General features: G+C 42.0%; 1 protein-coding gene across 1 annotated transcript; it reads left to right on the top strand.

Moving 5' to 3' along the window:
- The first annotated feature begins 393 nt into the window (after positions 1–393).
- FAM76A (family with sequence similarity 76 member A) lies at positions 394–23130 on the top strand. The gene is made up of 9 exons (XM_042996579.1): positions 394–626; positions 1907–1971; positions 5027–5081; positions 5822–5974; positions 8643–8800; positions 13015–13101; positions 18563–18698; positions 22083–22184; positions 22936–23130. The coding sequence occupies exons 1-9, from the start codon at positions 546–548 to the stop codon at positions 23020–23022; spliced, it is 924 nt and encodes a 307-aa protein (XP_042852513.1). The 5' UTR covers positions 394–545; the 3' UTR covers positions 23023–23130.
- The last annotated feature ends 223 nt before the right edge of the window (positions 23131–23353 follow it).

The raw sequence follows: 23353 nt of genomic DNA on the forward strand, positions 1-23353 counted from the left end.
GTTCTAGTTCAACAATGCGTAGCTCTTGGCGCAACCGCACCCCTCCTACTCCCAGACGGCAGCTCCATGGAAACCAAAACATCACAACTCCGCTAAGGTATCGCGAGAGGTGCAGTTGCGATCGCATCAGGGGAGAGGCGGAGCGAGGGCGGGAACAAAGAGCGAAGTGGGAGGAGCCTGGGAGCTTCCGAGGTCCCGGGCGGGGAAGGTACCTCCTAGTGGCGCCCCCGCGTGACTGCGCTTTACATAATCGAGGCCGCGCGCGTCATAAGTGGCGTACTCCAGTTCAGGCCGAATCAGAATTGTCCCAAGCTTCGTGTTCTGCCCCTTTGTGCTTGATGGACGTCGAAATGAACCAGTGAACGGGCGACCAGCGCCGCCGCGCCCGCCCAGATCCGCCCGCACTCGCCGGCCCGCCCGCCTGCCGCAGCCCGCAGCCTGCTGCCGCCGCCGCTGCCGCCGCCGCCGCCGCCAGCTTGTCCCTTAGACTGTCAGATAAAGCGGTGGGCCGGTCGGCTGGGCGGTGAGCGCGGCCCGGGCCGGACATGGCGGCGCTCTACGCCTGCACCAAGTGCCACCAGCGCTTCCCCTTCGAGGCGCTGTCTCAGGGGCAGCAGCTGTGCAAGGTGCGCGGGCTGGGGCGGCGGCCGGGAGCTGGGACGCTAGAGGCTCGGCCCGGAGCCCCCTGTTCTGCGGGGCCGCCCGGCGGGGTCCCCCGGGCGGGGCGTGGCAGGCCCGCCTAGCTGAGGCGCCGCACCCGCTCCGCTGGGGGCCAGCGGGGCACGTGGGGGAGTCCCGGGCGCCGTCCAGGCCCCCGCGGCAGGCGTGTCCGGGTGCTTAGCAACCGCGAGGGATTGTTCTCGGACCCCGTAAGGTCTGGGGAGGGGACAGCGGGTCCCCGGCTTGACCCGGACCGGCCGTACCGAGCTCCCTCTTGGGCTGGCTTCCCCGCCGCTGGTTGCACACTGAGGGACCGCCTGCCTTGCCTGGGGACTGAACTCCAGAGTTGGGTGCTGCCCAGGACGAGAGTCTCCAACTCGGGCGCCTCACGGGCACTTTCCGGCCAGTCTGAGAGACGGAGGTAGCGAGGCTTTATAGAAAAGCCCCCAAATTAAGCGCACGAAGTAAAAGGATTTTTCAGCATCCAGTTGGTGACCTTCGATCCTGGCCCTAATCAGCTACTATTCAGTTTTTACCCTTGAAGGCCCAAGTTCTTTTTTTTTTTTTTTTCGTTTGAGTTGTTTGCATCCTGCTTTGCCTTTTTAAATTAATAGAAGTGCTGTGAGGTGACAATTAAAAGTCACGAAGCCGTCCTGCGAGTGATTTGAGATATTCTCAGATAATCCAGAGTTTGTCTCTGGTATGGGTAACTCGTAATTGTATGTCACCGTTGCCTCAAATGGCTATGACTTTGTCACTCTGTTTACTGGGTAGGAGAGAACGCAAGTGTTTGGGTGCCTTTATTTTTTTGGTCTTTATATAAATAAAAATATATATACATTTGAGATATATATATACTGACTTCAAGGAAGTTTCATATAGGTCAGCAATAATGATTTTAACTTAGCATTTTATTTCACAAGTGAACCTGGTCAAAAATCAAACCGTGGAAGTGGCAGAACCAGAACTAGAATCCAGGGCTTCTGATTCCCAGTCTGAGACTTATTCATACATACTTTGGTTTTACAATTTATGACTAGTTCCATGTAAATTCTTTCTTAACTTCCACATCAGTGCAGGGCAGTGATGCCAGTATTACAGAAGAGAAAAATAAGGCACAGAAAGTTCAAGTGACTCACTCAAGCACAGTGGCTATGCTGGGAATAGTACCCAGGTCTTCTGCCTCCTACTGAAGGCTGTTTCCATTTCTGACTGCCTTTTAAATTATATCCTCATTTCATTTCAGGAATGTCGGATTGCACACCCTGTTGTGAAGTGCACCTACTGTAGGACTGAGTACCAGCAGGAGAGGTACAGTTTTTATTGACCACGAAAGATGTTTGCAGGCTTTTTCCTCTTAATTAGTTGCTGTTCAATGTACAGATCTGTAATTGATTGCATTATACCCGGATTCTGCAGGGTGTTTTTTTTTTTTATTATAACACATTGATGAATATAAAACACACATATTGTTCCCTAGTTATCCATGGATTGCTTAAAATTTTTTCATGACTTTTTAAAGTAATCTCTGCACCCAACAGGGGCTCGAACTCACAACCCCAAGACTGAGTCGAACGCTCCACTGACTGAGCCAGCCAGGTGCCCCTTGCTTAAGTTTTTAAAGTTACTTTTCAGATCCTTGATCATTTTATATTGTGGTTATGATCTTTATGACACTAAGAAACCACAATTGTAAAACATGAGCCTTAGGTTTCAGTATGCTTATACTCAAAGCTCGAAGAATTTATAAGCCAAAAGAAGACACTTTTGGAAATGTGCCTATTCTGTTAAAGGGTTTGTTAGCCTTAGCCACATTTGAAATTTACTTGCCTTATGTAAATCTCATTTTTAAAAATGTGAAAAACATTTAGTTGTAAGTGAACACATATCTTTGGGAGACTTTTTTAACAGCAGCAGAGTGGTTTATTGGTTTTCAATAGCAGCAAAGTTGTTTATGGGTATAGTTAAGTTCTGTGGGCCTGCAACTGTAGGTCACAGTTCCTTGAAGCAGGGTGGGGTCTATTTGTTAGCTCACACATAGACCTAGAAACCTAATTTTAATCAGCCTTATTTCAATTCTGGGAACATTTTCCCCAACATTTTATTATGGATATTTTCAAACCAGAAAAAGTTGAAAGAATTAAACAGTAAACACTCATATACCTACCACTTCGATTCTACAGTTTACATTTACTTTATGTGCATCATCTATCATCAATGTATTTTTTTTAATTTGAGAGAGAGAGAGTGAGCGGGGGAGAGGGGCAGAGGGAGAGAGAGAATTCCAAGCCGGCTCTATGTGCAGTGCGGATCCCTATGCAGGACTTGATCTCAAGACCCTGGGACTGTGATCTGAGCTGAAATCAAGATTTGGGTGCTCAACCAATTGAACCACCCAGGTGCCCCTTCAGTGTATTAATCCATCTTATTTCCGATTCATTTTAAAGTTGTGGACATCAGTATACTTGATCCTAAATACTTAAGCATGCATTTCGTTAACAAAGTTTGATATTTGTTTATGGTCCTTTATTTTTTTAGAGGTAAAATTTGCGCACAGTGAAATGCTCAAATCTTAAGTATATCATTCGATGAGTTTCGCAAACAGTATATGGACCTGTAACCCTCAACCCTTTAAAATATAGAACATTACCGTCAGCCCAGAGTCCTCTCATGCTTCATCCCACTCAATCTCCACTCTTCTTGCTTCCCCCGTGCAACTACTGTTCTGATTTTCCTTCCCACCGTAGATCAGTTTTACCTGTTTTAGCCCTTCATAGATACGGAAACATATAAAACATAATCTAGAAGCTTTATGTTTCAGCTTTTATATTTGGGTCCATGATCCACCTTGAATTAATTTTTGGGTGTAGGGTGAGATATGAATTTATACCATACATAAAAATTGATTCAAGATGGAGGCACCTGGCTGGTTCGGTTGTTGGCGCACGCAACTCTTGATCTCGGGGTTGTAAGTTCAAGCTGCAGGTTGGGTGTAGACATGACTTAAAAAAATAAAATCTTAAAAAAAAATGATTCAAGATGGATCATAGGAGTGGTTTTCCTTTTTTTCTAAAGTTTATTTATTTATCTTGAGAGAGAGAGCACAAGTCGAAGAGGGGCAGAGAGAGGGAGAGAGAGAATCCAAAGCAGGCTCTGGCGCAGTCAGTGTGCAGAGTCTGACGTGGGGCTTGAATCCAAGAAACCGCGAGATTATGACGTGAGCTGAAATCAAGAGCCAGACACTTGACTGAGCCACCTGCGTGCTCCGAAATGACTTCTTTGTTTTCCAAGATGTCAGGAGCATTTGTATATATTGATACATATAAATCCCACTTCTTCAGTAATAAATCTAAGTATAAAAGTTCAACATTCCAGAATAACCGATGTGAATCCTTTTTCTAGAGGTTTCTTTCGATACGCCTCACATCTTGTCCTGTCTCTTTAAAATGGCAGAAAATGGCCCTGGAAAATATTTTACTTGAATATCTCACTTTAATTTAAATATTTTGTACTTTGAGGTCTTTCTTTGTTTTAACTTTATGGTCACTTTTATAGGACTTTATGGGAAAATAATCACAAGATAGCTAATGAGACTGCATTTTTATGTGATTTTTTTTCAGCCCCAGAATATTGTTTTAACTATTCTTGCACATCAAGCATTTATTGTACCTCTCTTTGTGAAGAATTGGACTTTATTTGAAGATGATTTTTTTCCCCTAAGGCAGTTTATCAGCTCAGATATTTGGATAATACAGGTCTCTGGACCTTCACAAGACCGAAGACGTTTTTATTTTGATCAGTGCTTAGTTCTTAGAGAAATTGGAAATATTGACGAAATATTTAATCATAGCATCCATTTCCCCACATCTGGGATTTTCATATGCTTTTACTTACAGAGGAGGGTGTAGACAGAGTAAAGTCAACATGAATAGAATCTCTGAGTTAGTATTCCAAACGCATATACTTCATTCCTCACCTCAAGTTTCTCAGCTGTTCATCTAAATTGAGAATTACTGCTAGTCCATTTCAGTCTAACATAATATTCTTTTGAGGGTCCTGTCCATATTTGCTAATTTTGTGTAGTGATACTTAGAGATGTGATACTCAGAAATAACTCACTGTCCACTTTAACCAAAACCTCATTTTATCTGAGCTAATAAAATTAATAACCATAAAATAATTAATAAATAAAAGAGTTAGTGGCCAAATACTTAACTTTAAGTTAACCAGGTGTCCAGACCAAATATCACCTTGGCACTTAGCAATGAGCAAATTCTGTGGGCTTAAGGAGGAATCAGTTTTCAGATATTGTAAGTGAAGCAACTTTTTTCTCATAAAAGCATTGTGTCTCTTTTTTCCTTAACAGTAAAACCAATACAATATGCAAGAAGTGTGCACAGAATGTGCAGTTATATGGAACAGTAAGTAGAGTTTCTCTGTACCTAACAGTGAGTTCTTGGGTCTCTTGGAACCTTACATTCTGTGGATTATTTATATAACTACCATATTTTTATTAGAATATCTTATGTGTAAATGCTTTCTTAGAAAAGTTTATCTAGCCCCTGAGTTTTTGAACCTAGCTAATACTTACTGAGAAGTTCTGTGTTTATGTTCATGATGGCGGGATTGTCGTTATAATTTTCCTTGAGAGCTTCGGAAACCAGTATGGAAAGAGGATGGGAAAGATGGATCCTACAATGTGACGTCTTTGGTAGCAGTTGACTGTTCGTTTTGATGACTTTTTTGGGGGGGAGGGGGTCTCTCAGTGTTAGGGTTCTATATTACGTCCTTGCAGGCATTCTCCCAGCCTGTTTATACGGTGATAATGGCAAAGAGGCCTTTCCAGAAATTTGGAAGCGCTTACTGGTTTCTCCAAAGAACTGGTTCTGTTGAATTTCTTACAGAAGTCCCAGCATATACTCTAATGGGGTTTTGTTATTTGTTAATTTATTTGTTTTAAAATCAATAGTCCTGTGCAGAAAATCACTTTACATAGTATTAGGAATTGGGCTTCATTTGATCAGTGTAGAAGGAAATTTATGAAGTTGGGAATACATTTTTACAATGACTGATGAACTGTATAATAGGAATTATTGCTTTAAAAAATGCAGTGGTATTTTATAATATACTTAGTTGACCCTTTTTTTCCCCTCTCTTTAAGCCCAAACCTTGTCAGTATTGCAACATAATTGCAGCATTTATCGGCAACAAATGCCAGCGCTGCACAAATTCAGAGAAGAAGTATGGACCACCCTATTCATGTGAACAGTGTAAGCAGCAATGTGCATTTGACAGGAAGGATGATCGAAAGAAGGTAAATCTCTGTGTTTTGTTTTGTTGTTTTGTTTTTTTTTTTTCCTTTCTGAGAAATTAAGTTTGGTCAATTGTGTCAAAAAGAAATCACAACAGGGCCACTGGCTGGCTCAGTCAGTAGAGCATGCGACTCTGGATCTCATGGTTGTGGGTTTCGGCCCCATGTTGGGTGTAGAAATGACTTAAAATCTTTAAAAAAAAAAAAAAAAAAAGACATATAACAAAGAAATCTCCGTTCCTGTCCTAGTTGTTCTTGAACTTGAAGATTTTCAGCCTTTGTTTTCATTTAGCAAATGTGGACCATTGTATTCTTTTAAAAAATATATATATATATATTTATATATTTATATATATATTTATGTATATATAAATATATATTCATATATATATACATAAATAAATAAATAAATATATATATATATATATATATATATTTTTTTTTTTTTTTTTTTTTTTTTAAGTCATCTCTACACCCAACGTGGGGCTTAAACTTCTGACCCTGAGCTCAAGAGTCACATGTTCTGACTGAGCCAGGCAGGCGTCCCTGGACCATTATATTCTAATATTACATGAGCTGGTATTTCATGAGAATCTTAATTAACAGTGATCTGTACCCTGTATAAGTAAAGCGATGATTGGCAAAATTCTATAGAACTCTGTAAAGGAGAGATTGTGACTTAGGATACACTTGTATTACCAGTTTCACTATCTGACTGTTTCAAGTGTTTCTATCTGTTGAAGTTAAAAATTCCAAGATGACATAGAGGAGAGCTCTAGGTGGAGTGATGGTACCTTAGTAAACTAAAAATGGTTTAGATTTGTTCTGTTTAAAACCCTCCAGTGGCTTCCAGCTGCACTTAGAACAAATCCCAACCCCCTTCCCTGGTGCACATTGCCCATACCTGCCTCTCAATCTCTCCTGACGTTACACCTCCCGCCTGTCACCTTGTTTCAGCCACACTGACCACCTTTTAGCCCTTCAAATGTGCCAGTTTCATTCCTACCTTTGCACTGGCTATCATTTTGCCTGATAACACCCATCAGTCTTAATTGGTTCCTCATGCTCAGATGCTACTTCCTCACAGAGCCCCTTTACTAACTCACCCCCTATCATATTACCCTGTTTTGTTGTCTTCACAGCACAACATTGTGAGAAATTATCTTGTTTATTTGCTTATGTTTGTCCACCTTCACTAGAGCGTGAGCTCCTTGTCCATCTTGTTCTCTGCCACATTTCCAGTGGCCTGGCACATGGTAAGTGCCCAAAACAAACAAACATACATATATACATACACACACACACAGATACACACAACACACACACACATACATATATATATATATGTATATATTTACTTGTTTTGGTAAGAGTCATACTTTATCGAGAACTATTTCTTCCCCCTCTTTTACCTGACACTGTCAAAATATTAATCTGAAATATATCTCCAGCTTACTGTTTTTTACTGAGAAAAATTGTGCTTCTCATTTTCTACTTTTTAAAAAGTAAGTGAAGTGGGGCACCTAGGTTACTCAGTCGGTTAAACATCCGACTTCGGCTCAGGTCATGATCTCATGATCTCATTGTTCATGAGTTCAAGTCCTATGTCGGGTGAGCTCGAGCCCCGCTTTGGGCTCTGCACTGACAGTGTGGGGCCTGCGTGGAATTCTCTCTGTCTCTTGCTCTCTCTCTCTGCCCCTTGTAGGATAGGATACTCTTTCTTCCTCTCTCTCTGCGTCTCGCTCACCCATACTCTCTCTCTTTCTAAAATAAATAATTAATTAATTTAAAAAAGTGAAGTGATTATGTATTTTTTAAATTGAGGTATAATCAACATATATCAGTTTCAAATGTACAGCATAATGATTTGATATTTGTATATATTGGAAAGTGATCATCACAATAAGTCCAGTAAATATCTGTCACCATACACAGTTATGGGATTTTTTTTCTTGTGATGAGAACTTTTAAGATCTACTCTCTTAGCAACTTTCAAATATGCAATATAGTATTACTAACTATAGTCACCATACTGTACATTACATCCCCATGACTTATTTATCCTTTAACTAGAAGTTTATACCTTTTAACTACTTTCACCCATTTCACCTACCCACCACTCCCCACCTCTGGCAACTAGCAATCTCTTCAGTAAATATTTTTTTTAATGAAGGAATGCAGTACAGAAACTTTTTCAGTGTCCAGAGGTACTTTTCAGAGATGCTCAGGCTCATGAGAACTGACTCCTGTGAACCAAATTCATTAATTTATCATGGGAGGATATTAACTCTCCAGTGACCAGAATACTCCTGTCTGCCAACCAGAGCACCTTTTCCCTGAATTAAGATACTGGAGAAGCTGAATTAGGAATCACGAGGTAGCATATGATGACAGTCGGAGTATAAGCTCTGCAGTCCTACTGACCTGGGCTAGCTGAATGGTCCTGGACGAGTTACTTACTCTTATTAGGCATCAATGTCATCACCTTTCCAGTGGGAATCACAGTAGCTGCTTCACAAGGACATAGGGGGATTTAATTGAGGTTGAGGACTTGCCTAAGTTCGCACACCTCCTAAGTGGCAGAATTGGGACTTAACCCAGAGGTCCGGAGCTCCCAGTAGCTCCATTCTGTACTACATTCTCTCTTCATGTTTGTCTCCTTGTCTTTCAGGTAGATGGGAAATTGCTGTGCTGGCTGTGCACGCTGTCCTACAAACGGGTCCTTCAGAAGACCAAAGAGCAGAGGAAACACCTGAGCAGCTCTTCCCGTGCCAGCCACCAAGAGAAGGAACAGTATAGTCGACTGAGTGGTGGCAGCCATTATAACAGGTATCCCCAAGGTGCACGAGATAGGACTAGAGGTACCTATTGGTCAGACGGAATACACAGTTAGCCATGGAAGAAACCATTTGGTATCAATTTTCCTCTTCTTTTCTCTCTAGTTACTAGCCTTAGGAGGAATCTCCTTTGTCACATTGGACAGTTCATGTATCTTCCAAGTGCCAGAGAGATTTCCATAAGGTATTAGGATTTACTGACTTGGTTTGTCTTGTGTCTGGAAAGTTTGTGAAATTGTTCTGCTTTGACTATAATGCTCCCCTCACCCTTGGAGTGGATTATCTCCTTAGAAGACGGGGCATGTCACTTTCTGAGGGATGCAGCTTTTTTTAATGCATAGTTGGCCAGGAGGTTGGTAGCTGTTCTAGGTTTGTCCTGGTGGGAATCCAGTCAAAAAGATGTCCTTTCATTGTTGTCTTAAGCTTCCTTTCAGAGTATCTGTAATGTTGTTGAGAGTTCTGGCTTTCGATTGAATCCTGACTCTGCCAGGTTCTCTGTGTGGGATCTTGGGCAAGCTTGTTCATCTTTAAAATAGGGAAATAATAATATTACCTCATGGAATTGTGGAGATAAATTATATAGTGCATGAATAGTGGTTTGCTTTATAACTGGCATATGGGAAGCATTCAATATATTTTAATTACTGTTTGTTATTGTTACCATTATGATTTTGTTTGTTCATTATTATTAAGTACTCTCATGGGCCAGTGACTCTGCTAGGAAGGCAGAGATGAATAAAAGAATCATGCTGCTCACCAAGAGTATGCAGTCTGGTAGGGAAGACAGACCTGTAATCAAATCATTGCATTATAATTCGATGAGCACCACAGTGGAAACATCAAGATGCAGGCATGAGAGGCAGTAGTAATTAACTGCCTTGGGGAGTCAGGCAAGAGAGGCTCAGAGAAGAGCTGGGTTGGGGCTGGATTTTAGGATGAGTTGGAACCATCAGATCACGGATGGGCAGAAGCATCCTAGGCTGAGGGAATAGTGTGTGCAGAGAAATGGAGGGCGTAAGACCACACGGCCCTGAGGAGTTGCAGGTCCTTTTATGTTGCTGGAGCTTATGTTTGGGAGCCAGGGAATGGGAGACAAAGGGATTCTGAAAACGTTAAGGAGCATGAACCTGACCCTGATTATTGTGGAGAAAACATTGGAAGAAAAAGAGACCGGAGGCTAGTTAAGAACCTGTTTTGTAAGAGTCCACAGTAAGAGGTATTAATATTAGAATCTCAACTAAGGCCATGGCACCAGAGATCAAAGAGGCAGATTCAGGGGGTGCCTGGGTGGCTTAGTTGGTTAAGCATCCGATTTCGGCTCAGGTCATGATCTCCCGGTCCATGAGTTTGAGCCCCACGTCGGGCTCAGAAGCCTGGAGCCTGCTTCGGATTCTGTGTCTTCCTCTCTCCCTGCCCCCTTCCCTGCTCATACTCTCTCTCTCAAAAATAAAATAAAAATTAAAAAAAGAGACAGATTCAAGAAGATACTTTAGAGGGAGAATTATGAGAAACTTAGATAATTTAATGAACAGGTAGATGGGCAGGAGTTGGGTGAGTAAAGAATCATTCTCAGGTTTCTTACTTGGGTGAATAGGTATATTCTTTAACTGAAAGAGAATACAGGAAGAAAAGAGAAGTTCAGTTGTTTTTTTTTTTTTTTTTAAATTGAGGTTGGAGCATCAAGAACAATTTTGTGGGAGCTTTAGCCTAAAACTCAGAAGAAAGGTTTGGAGCACATAAGAGTCAGTAGGAATAGAAGTTATTATAAAGTACAGATTCCTGCAACTTCATCCCAGAGTTTAATTCAGTAGGACCTAGGATAGAGTCCATGAATCTGCATTGTTTTACAAACATCCTGGATGATTATGGTACAGGTGATCTGGGGAACACCATCTCCAGCCCATATGATAAGTAGTTGTTTAAACCATGCTCTTTGATGATAGAATTCAAGTTGGAGGCTGAGAACAGAATTCAGAACAGAAGCACTCAAGAAGGATGGAGTGAATATTTGCAAACCATATACCTAATAAGCGGTTAATATCAAAAATATATGAAGAATTCATACAACTGAATAACAAAAAAAGCGCAAATTATCCAATTAAAAAATGGGCAAAGGACCCGAATAGACATTTTTCCAAAGAATATATACAATAGATACATACAGAGGTGCTAAACATTGCTAATCATCAGGGAGATGCAAACCAAAACCACAATGAAATATTACCCCACATCTGTTAGGATGGCTGTTATGAAAAAGTCAAGAGGGGTGCCCAGCTGGCTCAGTTGGTGGAGCATGAGATTCTTGATCTCAGGGTTGTGAATTGGAGCCCCACTTTGGGTGCAGAGATTGTGAAAGGAAGGAAGGAAGGAAGGCAGACAGACAGACAGACAAAAGATAACAAATGTTGGCAAGGTTGTGGAGAAAAGGGAACCCTATACACCATTAGTGGGAAGGTAAATTGGTGCAACCATTGTGGAAAACAGGATGGTGGTTCCTCAAAAAATTAAAAACAGCTACTATATATTTGATCTAGCAATCATTTATGAGTATATATATATCCCAAGGAAATGAAATCAGTATCTTGAAGAGCTGTCTGCACCCCCAGGTTCATTGCAGCTTTATTCATAATAGCCAAGATATGGAAACAATATAAATGCCCTATAATGAATGAACGGATAAAGAAAATGTGATACACACACACACACACACACACACACATACACATACACATACAGTTTGTGGTATCACTTTTACAAGGAATCTTTTTAAAAAGCCAATTTCATAGAAACAGAGACTAGAATGATGGTCGCCAGGGGCTGGGGAAGGAGGAAATGGGGAGATTTAGGTCAAGGGGTATAAACTTTAAGTTATAAGAAGAGTAAGTTCTAAGGATCTGATATACAGCAGAGTGGCTATTCTTAATATGATACTATATACTTGAAAATTGCTGGGGCGCCTGGGTGACTCAGTCGGTTAAGCATCCGACTTCAGCTCAGGTCATGATCTCACGGTTCGTGAGTTCGAGCCCCGTGTCGGGCTCTGTGCTGACGGCTCGGAGCCTGGAGCCTGCTTCGGATTCTGTGTCTCCCTCTCTCTCTGTCCCTCCCCTGCTCATGCTCTGTCTCTGTCTCAAAAATAAATAAAAACATTAAAAAAAATTGCTGAGAGTAGATTGTAAGCATTCTTGCCATAAAAAAAAAAAAAGTTATGTGAGGTGATGGATGTGGTAATTATCTTAATCTTGGTGATTATTCCATAACGTACACGTTTATCAAAATGTTATATTGTACACTTTACATGTATACAATTTGTCAGTTATTTCTCAGTAAAGTTGGAAGGGGGGTTAAGGATAGCATGGTCAGTGGTATCAAAAATTGAAAAGAGATCAAGAAAGAAAGGGTCTTACTCGAGGGTGAACTCATTGAGTCTATAACTGATTTTTAGTGGTTTGTGGGACTCAGATATCAGTAGATTCACAGAACTATCCTGAAGAAGAATTGGATTAGGGGTTCAACCTGGTATCTAGTCCTCGCTTCACTATTGACTAGCTATATATCCTTGGGAAGGTCACTTAAACTTGATGAGCCTCAGTTTCTGCAGAGTAGAAATAGTGCCTTGTATATACCTCACAGACTTGGAAGATGTGCATGAAACATTAAATGTGAAAGTACTTTCTTAAACTGTAAGGTAGGTTTTACTTCTTATTAAAAATTTAAAAAACATTTTTTTTAACGTTTATTTATTTTCAAGAGACAGAGCATGAGCAGAGGAGGGGGAGAGAGAGAGGGAGACACAGAACCTGAAGCAGGCTCCAGGCTCTGAGCCGTCAGCACAGAGCCCGATGCGGGGCTCGAACTCACAAACCATGAGATCATGACCTGAGCTGAAGTCTGACACTTAACCGACTGAGCCACCCAGGCACCCCACGTCTTATTAAAATTTTATTGACTCTGTTCCCATAGTTGTTAATAAAGCAGATAATATTTAATTAAAGGTAAGAATTTTGGAGGTCTCTGGAAGTGAGCTACCCATGCATCCAGGACCTATGAAATCAACACCTCAGTGGATTTTAATAGTCAAGAATAATTAGCTCTTTCATGGAGGAGCTGTGATATTACATTGGTCCTATTTGAACAAACTTTTGTTGTGATGTTTTATAAATCTTTGATTTCTAATTTGTGTTTCTCTGTTTTTGCCATTAAAAGCCAGAAAACACTTTCTACATCTTCAATTCAAAATGAAATCCCAAAGAAAAAATCCAAGTTTGAATCAATCACAACCAACGGAGACAGGTAAGCCAATTGGTATGTGTGCATGCTTCCATTTGAGTTACTGCATATACAGTTCCTGAAACAGGAATACATTCCAGGGTGTGGCTTGGACCTAGTCTAGGGTTGTTATTGAGCCTCCGAGGGTCACTCCATTAGCCACTTGATATCTTATGAATAAGCAAGCAGTGCTGCTATTTGTTTATAACTCTAATCTTGTCATTAAAAGACAAGCGCATATAACGATTTAATAGCAACTGAATTCTGCGATCAACGTATAACTCTCCCACACTAATTCTAAGAAGTCAGGAGCTATATGCGTTTCATTGTGTTCTGTGCCTGTGGCCTCCTCCATGCAGGGCAAGAGTTGGTATTGAGAGGTGGAGCAGAGACAAGTTGGGAGTTAAGGCAGTGTTCTTAGTCTAATTCATGCTTCCTTAGCATGCAGAAAGCCCAGGGCAGCTACTGAATCAGCAGAGAATGAGATGCATTTGAATATTTTCACTGCATTTTAAGCCTGTCTTAAAAGCATATATTTACTCCTTGCCTTCCTCTCTCCATCTGAATGATGCTTCCTCTTGCAAGCTGCTTTATCCTAATATCCAGAGTGTCCCGTCTGTGTTGGTGCAGTGGGCTGCTTCCCAGCTGAGTCTTGGGGCCACCATTTTCCTGTTTCTCCAGGCCCAGGCATCCTGAAGTGAGACACTGGCATACTCTTCCTCCAAAGCCTTGAAATCCTCTCCATTCTGAAAACTCCCAGTGTCAGTTCTCCCTCCCAGCAGGTGGTGGGAATGGGAGTAGACTTAGCACATAGACTTGCCAGGACCGAATTTCATCTAGGGGTACACAAAGCATCTATGAAGTTTATTCTTTACTGTTACCTTTTTTATTAAGTTGATTTCAGATTCTACAAGGTACCTTTTTATCCACTAGTATCATTGATTTGATACTTGTCAAATGGAACCTTCTGGAAATGTTTAACTTGGATGTTCAAATTATATGGAGAAAGGAACCATAAAGACCATCAGCTTCACTGTTACTTGAGCAGATATCCTGACCATCATGAAGATTGTCCCATCACCCCTGCCAGCATGCCTGATCCTACAAAAACCATGTCAAGGAGTGAACCTTTCTGAATTCCCTGCCTTTATAAAGGTCTAAGCCAAGAGGTGCCTGGGTGGCTCAGTCAGTTGAGCTTCCGACTTCAGCTTAGGTCATGATCTCGTGGTCCGTGAGTTCGAGCCCCGCATTGGCCTCTGTGCTTACAGCTCGGAACCTGGAGCCTGCTTCAGATTCTGTGTCTCCCTCTCTCTGCCCCTCCCCCACTCATGCTCTGTCTCTCTCTGTCAAAACTAAATAAACTTTAAATAAATAAATAAATAAATAAATAAAATAAAGGTCTAAGCCAAGACCCACAGCCTTTAGATTCTGTGCTCACTTATGACCCAGGCTGTATTTGAATGACCTGGAAAAAGTGCATTCTTAACTTTAGTTTAACCAGCCAGTCCTTAAAGCTTACCTTCTTTTAGATTATTTGTTCTTAAGGTACTGCCATTATTCTTGCTGTCCATTGCTATGGATATACAAAGCTAAAAACATAAGTTTTCTGTTCAGAGTGATTTTTTAAAAATGTTTATTTTGGGGGAGAGAGAGAGCATGAGTGGGGGAGGAGCAGAGAGAGAGGGAGAGAGATAATCCCAAGCAGGCTCCTCACTGTCAGTGCAGAGCCTGACGCAAGGCTCAGTCCCATGACTGGGAGATCGTGACCTGGGCCAGAATCAAGAGCCAAATGCCCACCCAATTGAACCACCCAGGTGCCCCTGTTGAGAGTGTTTTATCACTTCTAATCACCAGCAATGATTGTTTTCCTCAAGTAGGAAATACTGATCCTTACCGTGGTCTTTAACAATCTCATCTGGAAAAGATCCAAAAGATCATTTTTTTCTTGAAATGTAGATGCTAGCTTATTAAAATAACTTGCCCTGATAACTTGAAAATTTGGAAAACTTTTCTGCTTCTACAAAAGTTATTTTCACACACATACAAGTTCCATTTGAATGTTCCTGCATTAGCAGTCTTAACTTACCAATTCCACTTGTTTGCATTTCTTTTAAAAGTTCATAGCAAAAGTTAAGTTACATTTTTCCTTTATTTTTACTTTTGTGTAGTTTTTTCTTTCTTTTCCCTCACTTTGAAAACATTCTGACAAGCTGTTTTTTGATGGTCCTTTTGTAATGTTATGCAAACCCCCATTTTTTTTTTTTTTTTTTACTGAATATCTATCTTGAATTCAGTTCTGTACCAAAGGTTACCGGTCTTGTTTCTGAACTATCTATTGTAGCCGCCTCTTAGCTTTCAGTTGATCGTAGTCCACTTTCCTGGCCCCACTTTGAAAATATCCATATAGGCTCTTGTCCTTTCATTGTTATCCCCTTTTCTGCAAGCTGCTCTCTAACAGCTTTCCATTCTCCTTTCTATTCTACCATTCTCCACTCTTATTATTTTTTTTAATGTTTATTTATTTGAGAGAGAGAGAGAGAGAGAGACAGAGCATGAGCAGGGAACGGGCAGAGAGAGAGGGAGACACAGAATCTGAAACAGGCTCCAGACTCTGAGCTGTCAGCATAGAGCCCAATGTGGGGTTCGAACCTACAAAACTGCAAGATCATGACCTGAGCCGAAGTCAGACACTTAACCAACTGAGCCACCCAGGTGCCCTTCCACTCCTATTTTTTAAATATTGAGACATATTTGATTTTTTTTTCCTCTCTTTCTTTCTCCATTAGCCTTCCATATTGTACTGAGAGAATGCATCACTTCAGGTTTTTTTATAAAACCTTTTCTCGAATAGTTTTATACTTCTACAATGCCTCTGGGGGCGCCTGGGTGGCTCAGTTGGTTAAGCGGCCGACTTTGGCTCAGATCATGATCTCATAGTTCATGGGTTTGAGGCTCACATCAGGCTCTGTGCTGACAGTATGGAGTCTGCTTGGGATTCTCTCTCTCTGCCTGCCTGTCTGCCCCGCCCCAGCTTGTGTGCGCACATGCACGTGCGGGTGCATGCTTTCTCTCTCTCTCTCTCTCAAAATAAAATACATAAACTGAAAAAAAAAATTTTAAATGCCTTGGTCATTTTTTTTTTAGTATCCCGCAAAATTCATAGCCTCCCTCTCATATTTTCTAGTTTGCTGAAATCGTAGCAAAAACTTTTTTTTAAGTTTATGTATTTTGAGAGAGAGAAAGAGTGCACATGTGCAAGAGAGGCAGAGAGAGAGAGAGAGAGAGAGAGAGACACAATCCCAAGCAGGCTCCATGCTGTCAGTGCAGAGCCTGACCTAGGGCTCTCACGAAGTGTAAGATTTTTTTTTTTAATGTTTATTTTTGAGAGACAGAGGCAGAGAACGAGCAGGGGAAGGGCAGAGAGAGAGGGAGACACAGATGAAGCAGACTCCAGGCTCTGAGTTGTAGACACAGAGCCCAACGTGGGGCTCGAACCCAAGAACCATGAGATCGTGACCTGAGTCGAAGTCGTATGCTTAACCGACCGAGATACCCAGGTGCCCCTTGAACTGTAAGATCTTGACCTGAGCCGGGTTCGAGAGTTGGATGCTTAACTGGCTGAGTCACCCGGGTGCTCCATAGCAAGAACTTTTCACTTTGAGAAAGATCTGAGTTTATTTCTAGCTTTCCTTCCCTGAGAAAACGTACCAGCTACTTTTTGATCTATTTGTTTGTTGTTCCATTGGCGATAAGGCATACCTGTTGATTGTTTCTAAAGGATATTCCTTTCCTTTCTTTGTAGTTTTTTTTTTTTTTTAAGAGTTTTTAAGTAATCTCTACACCCAATGTGGGGCTCAAGCCTACCACCCCGAGAACAAGGGTCACATGCTCTGTGAACTGAGCCAGCCAAGTGCCCCTCCTCATAAAACCCTAGTTTTATTTTATTCTCCATTTGAAATATGCCTGAAAAATTAGACTTATTTGTGTGGCCTTACCCTTTTGTTGGAGATACTTGGAAAGAGACTGGATCTGATTTTCTGCCTTGCTAACCTAGCCATCTGTTTTCATTTGATTTCCAACAGTTCTTATTAGTCAGAAGTTAGACAGTTAGAAAGGTCAGGCCCTAACAGGACAGACATGACTGGTTTTGTCAACAATAGTGGTATGGGAAAAATCCTCTCTTGAGAAGCAGGTGGGCAGAGCATTAGAAGCTTTCGGGAGCACAAGATTTATACTAGCCCATTACACTGTTTCATTTGTCACTCTAGTTATGGGTTTAAAGAAAATCTTTTGGATTGAGGGAAGACAGTCCCTTGGCAGGTATTGAAACTGGTAGAGGAGACTTTGATGGGTCCTTTCAGCATTTTCTCCTGCTTACCTTGTTTTATTATATTGCTTTTACTTTTCGTCACCTAGTAATTCTGCATATTCATGAGTTAAGAAAGCACCGGTTCATTCTTCTTCTGATGTTCTTCTTACATGCCTCATGTAGACCAAGAGAGAATATTCTTAGCAGTCAACCATGTCTTCTAGCCATAGAAATGTTTGACTTGGTAACTGAGGATGTTCAGTGATTCCACTCGCTATTTGGAGTTTCTGCCCATGTAGAGAAATGCTGGTTATTAGCTGTAGTTCAAGATGAACTAGAGTCATTGCTGTATTGATCTAGGGAGTCTCGAATCAATATTCCACTGACTGCTTAGGAAAAACAGGTTTGTGTTTTACTTTAAAGGTTGCCCTGGGAAGGGTAAGGAGGTTTCTTTGGGCAGTCTCTAGAGAAGGGCAGGACTTGACTCTTCTGGCAGTGATTCCTTAACTTGTTTTGGGCCTAAGACATCTCTGACCAACCAGGGAACGCTGTGGATCCTCACCCTAGAAACCATCCATTGTATGTATACACCGAACTCTATATGCAACTTCAGGCATTCACAGATTCCCTGGAACTAGGCCTGGTTACAAAACTCTCCAAAAAAGACAGAGTTCACCTGGCACTTTAACAAAATGAAGTGCTCAGGTACTGTTACTGAGAAGAATCTGTTGAAACCCCAGGTTATGGTGTGACTCTGGATTTTATCACCTGTTTCTTTCCTGATTATCACTGGATTCTTGATATTGGAAGTGGTAGTCAACAGGCCATTTGCAGTGTAGGGGAAGTTGGCTTCCTTCCTATTAGTTTCATCTTCTTCTAATTTTTAAAAGGGACTGACTGCTCCTGGAATGGGGTGCAGCAGCTTCTTAACAGCTGCACCATACATGGTGCTTTGGAGCAGAACATAAAGAACCAAGATCTGATGATCGCCTCGCCTGTGCAGTTTAGCAAATGCTATTGAGTGTGGCGTGTGTGGAGCATTGTACTTCCTGCTGGGAATTCAAATAGTTGCTCCTACTCTGGAGCTTGTAGTCAAGTGGTCCATGGTGTGTCCTCAAGTAAAAAAAGGTTTATCCCTCCAAGTTACGATTTTGCCCTCTCCATTTTTCTACTCAGCTTTTCCCCAGACCTGGCCCTGGACTCACCAGGCACTGACCACTTTGTCATCATCGCCCAACTGAAGGAAGAAGTGGCCACTCTGAAGAAGATGCTGCATCAAAAGGATCAAATGATTTTAGAGAAAGAGAAGAAGGTACAGTTTTGTTAATGCCTCTCAGGCCAGAATGGTGCAAGGGTAAGCATGTGGTACCATAGGGCATGGTGCTAACTGTGTTTAACTGATACTTACTTGGTACTGACCACTGAAGCTTTGAGGGATCCAGTGTCAAGGTTGGGGTATCGTGGGAGAGGCTTACTGTCTGCCAAGGGGACTCGCGATCTGCTGTTACCGTGAGAACCCTCACTCTGCCTTGGTCAGGTGCATTTAGAAAGTTGACTTTTCTCAACATTCGGAGGAAGTTTCACTCATGTTTACCAGGCTTACAGAGGTGATGTGTAGAACTACAGTGCCCCCCTTAATTCACAGGGGGGCATGACTGACTGCTACATTTCTCAGCATGAACTGCCTTGGAAAGTTATAATCAGAAGGTGCTGAATGAACATGGAGTTGGGACAAGAGGAGGTGCTTATGTAATTGGAATTTTTAATGCTCTCAGGCTGAGAACCTGATACCTCCGTCTCTGGTATTGGGATGGCCATGCCCGTGAGACAGTAATACTTAAAATATGTGGGCCAGGTCTCCCTCCTTCCTGGACAATGGTCGGGTAGGCCTTCCTCCATGACTCTTACATCACTTTGCTTCCATTACTGACAACTCCCTGAGTGACCCATTCTTTAAACACATTAACATCTTCAGTTAAGTCTTACCCTGGTCTAACAGTCATCCTCCTTCTTTAAGGGAACTTTTTACATCCTTCTTGAGATTCAGGTCTATTTCTCTTATTTTTAGGTTATTTTTCTTTTCTTTTTTATTTTAGAGAGACAGAGAGAGTGGGGGAGAGTGGCAGAGGGGGAGAGAGAGAGAGGGAGAGGCAGAGGGAGAGAGAATCCCAAGCAGGCTCCATGCTCAATGTGGAGCCCAACATGGGGCTTGATCCCAAGACCCTGCGATCATTGCCTGAGCCCAAATTAAGAGTTGGACGCCCAGCTGAGCCACCCAGGTGCCCCTCTTACTTTTAGGTTCCCAAAGAGTATCTTCTTTTTGTCTTAATATATTAGTAACAATAATAGCTAAACTTTTATTGGATACTTAAGTATGTGCCTGACTCTGTTCTAAGCGCCTTCTATGTATTAATCCATTTATCCTCATAACAGACCTTTGAGATAGGAATTACTATTGTCATCATTTTGTAGATGGAAAGTATCCTCCAATATTTTTTCTCTTAGGGTTCCAATCCTTCTCTTAGTTTTCTTTTTTGCTCTGAGGCTGTATGTTTTCTTTTTTTTTTTTTTTTTTCAACGTTTTTTATTTATTTTTGGGACAGAGAGAGACAGAGCATGAATGGGGGAGGGGCAGAGAGAGAGAGGGAGACACAGAATCGGAAACAGGCTCCAGGCTCCGAGCCATCAGCCCAGAGCCTGACGCGGGGCTCGAACTCACGGACCGCGAGATCGTGACCTGGCTGAAGTCGGACGCTTAACCGACTGCGCCACCCAGGCGCCCCAGGCTGTATGTTTTCTTGTGCCAAGTTTGGAGTGCTAGGATTCATTCTGAGTGGCTAACAAAGGCATTTATATTGTTAAAATATTTACATGCATTCTGTCCATCTAATTTCAACCTCATTTTATAGATGAGGAAACGGACCCAAAGATATTAAATGACATATCACATCACACAATTAGTAAATGGCAAGTCTTCCTGACTCTGCCATTCTTTCTACTAGGCTATGCTTTCTTCTGCCAGTAAGGTAGAGATTCATGGGAAGTTCGAGACCAGTATACTTTCCACTTTACAACATGACTGTCAGATGAAAGCAGACCCAAGTATATTTTCTTCATAGACAAGATCAGAATAGCACATAATAAAAGGGTTTTTGCAAAAGAGACAAAATGAACAACTTGTTTCTACTGATTTGCAAAGTGAGGGTTTTAAAAGGAGCAAAAACAAATAGATTGTTTCTCAGCACTTTCAGGATCAAGGTCACACTCCTTGGCTTGGAACACAGGCCCTTCTACAACATACCTGCCTATCTACAGCATCAGTGTCACTCTCCATGCTCATCAGTCATTTGATTAATTTTTTTTTTTTTTAACGTTTATTTATTTTTGAGACAGAGAGAGACAGAGCATGAACGGGGGAGGGTCAGAGAGAGAGGGAGACACAGAATCTGAAACAGGCTCCAGGCTCTGAGCTGTCGGCACAGAGCCCGACGCGGGGCTCGAACTCACGGACCGTGAGATCGTGACCTGAGCCGAAGTCGGACGCTTAACTGACCAAGCCACCCAGGCGCCCCGCTCATCAGTCATTTGAACAAGCTGTCAGTTACCTCACACTCTCTGGCTGTGCCTGTACAGTTTCCTGTGCTTGGATGTCGTTCTCCTTACCTTGTGTGCCAGCTGTACCTCATGTACCTCGAAACTCAGCTCACACATCACTTCCCTGACTTAGATATCTCCTCCCTGCTCCTTGAATAGCATAGTCAATAGAAGAAGGCCTGGGGTTTGAATTCTAGCTCGTCTCTTGCTAACATGTATGAGCATGGCCATGTTCCTTAAGCCATTCTTTTTTTTTTTTTTTTTTTATGTTTTTTATTTATTTTTGAGAGACAGCGACAGTGTGTGAGCGGGGGGAGGAGCAGAGAGAGGGAGACACAGAATCTGAAGAAGTCTCCAGGCTCCGAGCTGTCAGCACAGAGCCCAACACGGGGCTCAAACTCACGAACTGTGAGATTATGACCTGAGCCGAAGTCAGACGCTTAACCGACTGAGCCACCCAGGCACCCCAACTTAAGCCATTCTAAGCCATTGTTTTCCCATCTGTAAAATGGGAAAAATAATATTGCCCGCCACAGACAGGTTTATCATAGGATTGAATGAAATAATATAATCAAACAGTTTGGGGTGCCTGGCTAGCTCAGAAGAGCATGCAACTCTTGATCTTGGGGTCGTGAGTTCAAGCCCCATCTTAGGTGTAGAGATTACTCAAAAAAAAAAAATTGTGTGTGTGTGTGTGTGTGTGTGTGTGTAAATATCAAACAGTTTACCTAGAACAGGGTTAAAAAATTAGTAAATGGCAATAGCTGTTATTCTCCTGGCTTCTCACAGTCAGTCATATTGTGTTGTATTGTAATCACTGATTTATTTGGAGGATTATTGGCAGGTATTAAATACATAAAATTTTTAAAGCCTGTCAGTGATGAGGTATCAGAAATGGCTATGTCAGGATTTTGTGTAATTTTTAAGAAATCTTTAGGATAAATAGGATACAGAATTCCCTGGCTTTGGCTTAGTTAGGGATCTTCCGAAGAGCCCTGGATTTCATTAATTTGAGGAACCATTTAGCTCTCTGCTGCCAGAACATTCATCATTGTACTGCACAGAGATTTCTTCAGTCAGTCTGCCTTTTCCCCCCTCTCAGATCACAGAGTTGAAGGCTGATTTTCAATACCAAGAATCTCAGATGAGAGCCAAAATGAACCAGATGGAGAAGACCCACAAAGAAGTCACAGAGCAATTACAGGTGAGTCTGCCTATTTGTTTGTTTTAATGTTTATTTATTTTTGAGAGAGAGAGAGAGAAACAGAACATGAGCAGGGGAGGGGCAGAGAGGGAGAGAGAGACACAGAATCTGAAGCAGGCTCCAGGCTCCAAGCTGTCAGCACAGAGCCTGACGTGGGGCTCGAACTCATGAACTACGAGATCATGACTTGAGCCAAAGTCGGACACTTAACCAACTGAGCCACCCGGGTGCCCCGAGTCTGCTTGTTTTATGTGATAACCCTGGTGTATTTAGCTGATTGTATTTTAAGTGATTTATCTCTTAGATTTTTTTTTTGTTTTCAAAATATTGACAAAATCATATTTAATCTACCTTATTAGCTGTCTTTTACTATTTCATTGTTGGGTGTGTTCTGATCTCTTTCCCTCAAAAACTGGAATTAATAAATGTGCGTTTTGAGTTTTGGATAAGCCAGATGTGATTCCAGATGTCTGGATTATAAATTCTGTTTATCCAACACGTTAAGGCACTCCACGGTTTGTTTGTGTTGCACAAAGCATCCTTTTGTAACAGTGGATCCCAGGAGATTGAAGTGTGCTGATTAACCTCTAGCAAATACTTCCTTCCCCTGAACCAAGCCCTGGAGCTTTCTGTTGATTTCTGCCTCTAGAATTTGTTCTCTTGCTGACCCTTTATGTTGTCTGCCTTAGCATCTGCATGAAAAGCATGTCCTGTCCTGGTAAAATATCCTTGCACTGATTTTTTTGTTTAGGCCAAAAACCGAGAGCTCCTGAAGCAGGCAGCTGCCTTGTCCAAGAGCAAGAAGTCTGAGAAGTCAGGAGCTATCACCTCTCCGTGAGAGACCATGAGGAGGCTCCCAGCCAACAGCGAAGGGGTTCCTGGGCGAGGGTTGGTGACCTGGCTGTTCTCTGTGAATTGCAAGCTTTCTTAAGAAATCTCTATTTTATTACAGTTATCCTTCTTTGTGGGATTGTGGTGGGCTGAATGGAAACACCTGGTTTATGCTGTGTCATGACTGCATGCTTGGATGTTTGGGGTTCCAAGCTCTCTGTCTCATACTCTCACTCCCCCCAACCCCACCCCGAGTACTACTCTCTGTCTCTCTCTCTCTTTTGGCACTACTCTGTGTGTGTGTGTGTGTGTGTGTGTGTGTGTGTGTGTGGCAGTCA

The sequence above is a fragment of the Panthera tigris genome, chromosome C1 (assembly GCF_018350195.1).
Source record: "Panthera tigris isolate Pti1 chromosome C1, P.tigris_Pti1_mat1.1, whole genome shotgun sequence".
NCBI lineage: Eukaryota > Metazoa > Chordata > Mammalia > Carnivora > Felidae > Panthera > Panthera tigris.

Bases quoted from the DNA above. Each gene is read 5' to 3' on its own strand.
- FAM76A (XM_042996579.1), top strand. From the start codon at position 546: ATGGCGGCGCTCTACGCCTGCACCAAGTGCCACCAGCGCTTCCCCTTC. The intron at 627-1,906 runs GTGCGCGGGCTG...ATTTCATTTCAG, and splicing joins AGGGGCAGCAGCTGTGCAAG to GAATGTCGGATTGCACACCC. The intron at 8,801-13,014 runs GTATCCCCAAGG...TGCCATTAAAAG, and splicing joins GGTGGCAGCCATTATAACAG to CCAGAAAACACTTTCTACAT.